At 48.9% G+C, this 4,540-nt stretch overlaps 1 protein-coding gene across 1 annotated transcript; it reads left to right on the top strand.

Moving 5' to 3' along the window:
* Positions 1-891: 891 nt before the first annotated feature.
* Positions 892-4,257, top strand: LOC144485270 (C-reactive protein-like). The gene is made up of 3 exons (XM_078203478.1): positions 892-951; positions 1,076-1,151; positions 2,235-4,257. The coding sequence occupies exons 2-3, from the start codon at positions 1,088-1,090 to the stop codon at positions 2,873-2,875; spliced, it is 705 nt and encodes a 234-aa protein (XP_078059604.1). The 5' UTR covers positions 892-951; positions 1,076-1,087; the 3' UTR covers positions 2,876-4,257.
* Positions 4,258-4,540: the final 283 nt, after the last annotated feature.

The following is a 4,540-nucleotide window of genomic DNA, read 5'->3' as shown; positions in this document are numbered from 1 at the left end:
GTTAATCACTGTCCCCTTCTCCAGTCACAGGATTGTTCAGTTATCACTTTATTGCTTCCGTTATTTTCCACCAGTCACCCATCTTCTCCTCATGTCCACAAGCCGCACCAAGTCACCTTCAGGTAAGTGCCAATGTTTAAATGCCACATTGGTGCAGACATGTCCTGGAGTAGCAGGATTTGGCTTTGACAGTGTGGACGATCGGGTATGGGATTCCGGTTAGGCTCATATCTGCATCCCAGGAGTGGGATGAAAATCTGTTTCACACCAACTTCTAGCCGGAATTCTGACCCGTCTTGGAGGTCAGGATTGGACCATCCCACCATCAATTTTCATCGAATGCAAAGAATTCCAACAATGTGGAAAGAGGCCATTTGGTCCATTGAGTCTGCATCAACTCTCCGAAAGACCACCTTAGCCAGGCCTACCCCCTCCGCCCTTTCCCCATAGCCACGGACATTTACCACAGCTAATCCACCTAACCCGCACATCTTTGGACTGTGGGAGAAAACCGGAGCACCCGGAGGAAACCCACACAGACACAAGGAGAACATGCAAACTTGACACAGACAGTGACCCGAGGCCGGAATCGAACCTGGTCCCTGGTGCTGTGAGGCAGCAGTGCTAACCGTTGTGCTCTGTGCTCTAGATGTGGAGAAATAACTCCAATCATTACAGGAACAATCGGGTGGGTAGAGTGAATCTTATCACCTTTCTGGACAGGTGTACTAAGATGGCTGATTGGACACCCTCATCCTAATGATCTTATGATCTGTGTAAAAATGTGGTGATGTCAGATAGTGTTTGGATAGACAGCAGTGTTTGCTCCGCCTCCTTATGTCCTTCAATCCAATGGGCTGAGTGAGCTGAGCAGAGTATAAAGTGGAGCAGGTTGTGAACACAGGTTATTGCATTCAGCTCAGGACAAGACTGGCTTACTGAGGAATTGCAGTGAGTACCGGGAGGGTCTATTTGTGTGTGGGGAAGACACCTCAAACTGGGCACCGGTTGTAATTTTCAATGGATCTATAACAGTACCAAATGAAATGAATTTACTTTTGTTCATTTTTTACAGCTTGGATACAGGATGAAAACCTTCATTCTCTTTGCGCTTGTGGTGTGTGTTTACCAGCCAGTGTCTGCAGGTTACGGTATGTCTGTAATAGTACTGTAATACACAGGTTACAGAGTGCAAACAGCATTCGGAATATACTGTAGTGTTATGTCACTGAGCCCCACAGAGGGCAGCAAGATCCCATATTCCAGTCCTGGTCTGTGCTGATCCAGCACAGTATCTGAGGTAAGGAACGTGATAATGACCAGATTGAATGACATGTCGATTAGGTTGAGATGTCAAGATTAGCCTCAGTATCCGGGTTAAGGAATGGGAGTCAGTCAGCTCCATTCTCCCAGCCAACGTTCAGAGATTTCTGAGAAAATATTTAAGTTTTAACAAATGAAGGGTAGGAATTGTACTGCTTCTGTGATGGCACGGTGGCACGGTCGTTGGCACTGCTGCCTCACAGCGTCAGGGACCCAAGTTCGATTCCAGCCTCGGGTTACTGTCTGTGTGGAGTTTGCACATTCTCCCCATGTCTGCGTGGGTTTCCTCCAGGTGCTCCAGTTTCCTCCCACAGTCAAAAGATGTACAGGTTAGGTGGCCTGACCATGCTAAATTGTCCCTTAGTGTCCAAAGATGTGCCGGTTAGGTGGATTAGCCATGGTAAAATGCATGGAGTTACAGAGGTAGGACCTGGATAAGATGCTCTCTCAGAGAGGTGGTGCAGATTCGATGGGCTGAATGGCGTTCATCTGCACTGTAGCGATTCTATGTATCAAGGAACCCTCGCAAAACTGGAGTGCATGGGAATCAGGGCAAATCTCTCTGCTGTTTGGAGTCATACCTGGCACAAAGGAAGATGGTTGTGGTTGTTGGAGGTTAATCACTGCAGGCGTTCCCCAGGATAGAATCCTCGGCATAACTATCAGTGAAACAGATGGTGGGGTCATTCTTACACAATGTGTGGGCGCTGATTGGCTCCCACGTTTCTCAAATCACAATGTCGAGACTTCAGAAAGACTTTCCTGGCTGCGAATTGGTGAAGTTGTGAAGGGCACTCCCGCAATACAAGACTTTCTTTCCTTCGATGATAAATCTCCTTTCTATCTCTTTCTCATGACCATCGCCATTTCAAACATCTCTTAACAAAATCTAAACTCTTGATATTTTACAGGTTTTGCAGGGAAGTCGCTGATATTCTCAACAAAAACGGACAACAGCTACGTCAGACTGTACCCGAGCAGGTGGCCCTCTCTGTCAGCTTTTACTCTCTGCCTGCGTGCTGCTTCTGAAGAATCCCGTGGTTACGGCTTGTTCTCCTACGCAACGCCAAGAACTTACAACGAACTGTTGATTTGGTCCAGCAATGAAGAACTTTGCCTGTACCTCGGCGGTACGATAGTTAAATTCTCCCTCCCAAAAATGAATGCGCTGCTGAGACACATCTGTGTGACCTGGGAATCTGAAGAGGGACTGGTAACATTCTGGGTGAATGGGGAACGAACTGTACAGAAAGCTGGTAAAAAGGGGGGAACTGTGCTTGGTGGAGGTTCAATTATCCTGGGTCAGGAACAGGACAGCGTTGGGGGAGCGTTTGATATCCGTCAGAGTTTTGTTGGAGAGATAACAGATGTTAATATGTGGAACCATGTTTTACCTGCCTGTAAGATAAAGGCTGTAAGTCAGGGTTATTACAGTGCTGAGGGGAACATCATCGACTGGGCAAAAATACACTTCACTGTAAAAGGAAAGGTGAAAATTAAAAACAGTAATGACTGCTCAAGTCAAAATATTTTCCCACAACCAGTGGGTTAAAGGATGAGAAGGAACACACTGAAGGGCAGAAATTGCCACCAAATTGCATTAATAGATTATTGCCTTGCATTGAAATCTTTTCTTTCAAAATCAGATCAGTGCGCTGGTGGGTTACTGTAATTAATTGTGAGAAATTCACTTCAATCGAAGCTGATTCTGTTCTGGAATACGATTGATTTAATTTGTGATTTATTACTGTTTCTCTCTCTCTCTGTTTCTGTCTCTCTGGGGGTGATTTTACCATTTTCATTCCAAGTGCTGGGTGGACTTGAAACTGGAAGAGTTTTTGATCTGACTTTAAGGCCCATTTTTAGTCACCCCCCCCCCCCCACCCCCCCCCCCCCCCCCCCCGTCCCCTGCCTGCAAAATTTTGAGTGCATCAGATTCACGCTGCAGAAGCCCGTGGGCCCGAGAGCCTGCAGAGGGAGTTAGTGCGTGTGTGCAGGCCCCTGATGCTGTACATGCCCATTAGCAGTAGCAGGAGTCTGACAAAGAGAGAGCTGTCAGGCCCCTGCTACTGCAGGCTGCCAGAAGCAGCTCCCCGTCCTGCAATTGCGGGGGTCCGCGGCCCAAGATGCAGACCCCACCGACCGCCCCCCCCTGCCGCCCAGTCCGATCGTGGACCCGCCACCCTCCCCCCACCGATCGCGGACCCGCCGCCCTCCCCCACTGATCGCTGTAGAGTGGCAGCGGGCCCCCTCTCCCCATTAGCTCCTCCCCCATTAGTCACTTCCCCCACTGGCCCTGCCCCACTGGCCCTGCCCCCAATAATCTTGCCCTGGCACTGCCCGGTGGGCATTAGCCAAGTGCCATTGGGCATTGCTCAGGTGCCAGGGTGGCACTGCCCAAGTTCCACTGACGAGGCCAAGTCGACTACTCCCCATTCATGGGAAGCATGTCTGGTTCCTCGCTGACGAGAACCTTTCCCGGCGAGGTCATAAAAGGGGGCCGAGCCCAGACAATTGAGCGCCGGGCTCCTTAAGCAGATGCAAATATTCATTTCAATAGATTTAAATATATTAGCCTGCCTCTCGCCCATTTCCAGTGAGAGGTTGACCACGCCGGAAATCCGGCGCTCGTAAAATGGCGGCGGTCGCGAAAACCGCGCTGATCACGCTCAGCGCTTTACGCTCCACTTTACCACCACGTTGCGCCTGAAAACGGGCACAACGCGATGGTAAAATCGCCCCCTCAGTTTCTCTTCCCCTCTGTTTTTCTCTCTCTGTGCGTTTCTCTCTCTCTGTCTCTTTGTTTCTCTCTCTCTCTCTCTGATTGCTGATATTACATGATGATTTGTAACGCTCACACATTGTGATTTGCCTGGAAGGAGACTGTAATCAAACTGTAATGTTGCTGCTTTATCAGTTTAATAAACGAGCATCAAAAAAGAAAGGTTACCGTGTGTGTCTAATCTTAGTTAAACCCCAGGACACTCCAGCTCTCCCATATCAATTGAAATAAGTGCTCTGCCCAGTGAGACACTGAGATTTTCACACACAGCGGGGGATTCTCACATTCCATCCCCAGCCTGTTCAGAAGCTGCTGATCAAACTCCAGCGCTGGTGGCTTCATTCCCAAAATCAGACGGGATTTCTGCTGATGACCCGTGTTTCAGTGATGGTGAATGTGTGCTGAACATGGAGAAGGATTGAAGGAGTTCCCGTG

This window comes from Mustelus asterias, unplaced genomic scaffold, assembly GCF_964213995.1.
Source record: "Mustelus asterias unplaced genomic scaffold, sMusAst1.hap1.1 HAP1_SCAFFOLD_181, whole genome shotgun sequence".
NCBI classification, from domain to species: Eukaryota; Metazoa; Chordata; class Chondrichthyes; order Carcharhiniformes; family Triakidae; genus Mustelus; species Mustelus asterias.
This window is presented reverse-complemented; position numbering and strand designations above follow the sequence as displayed.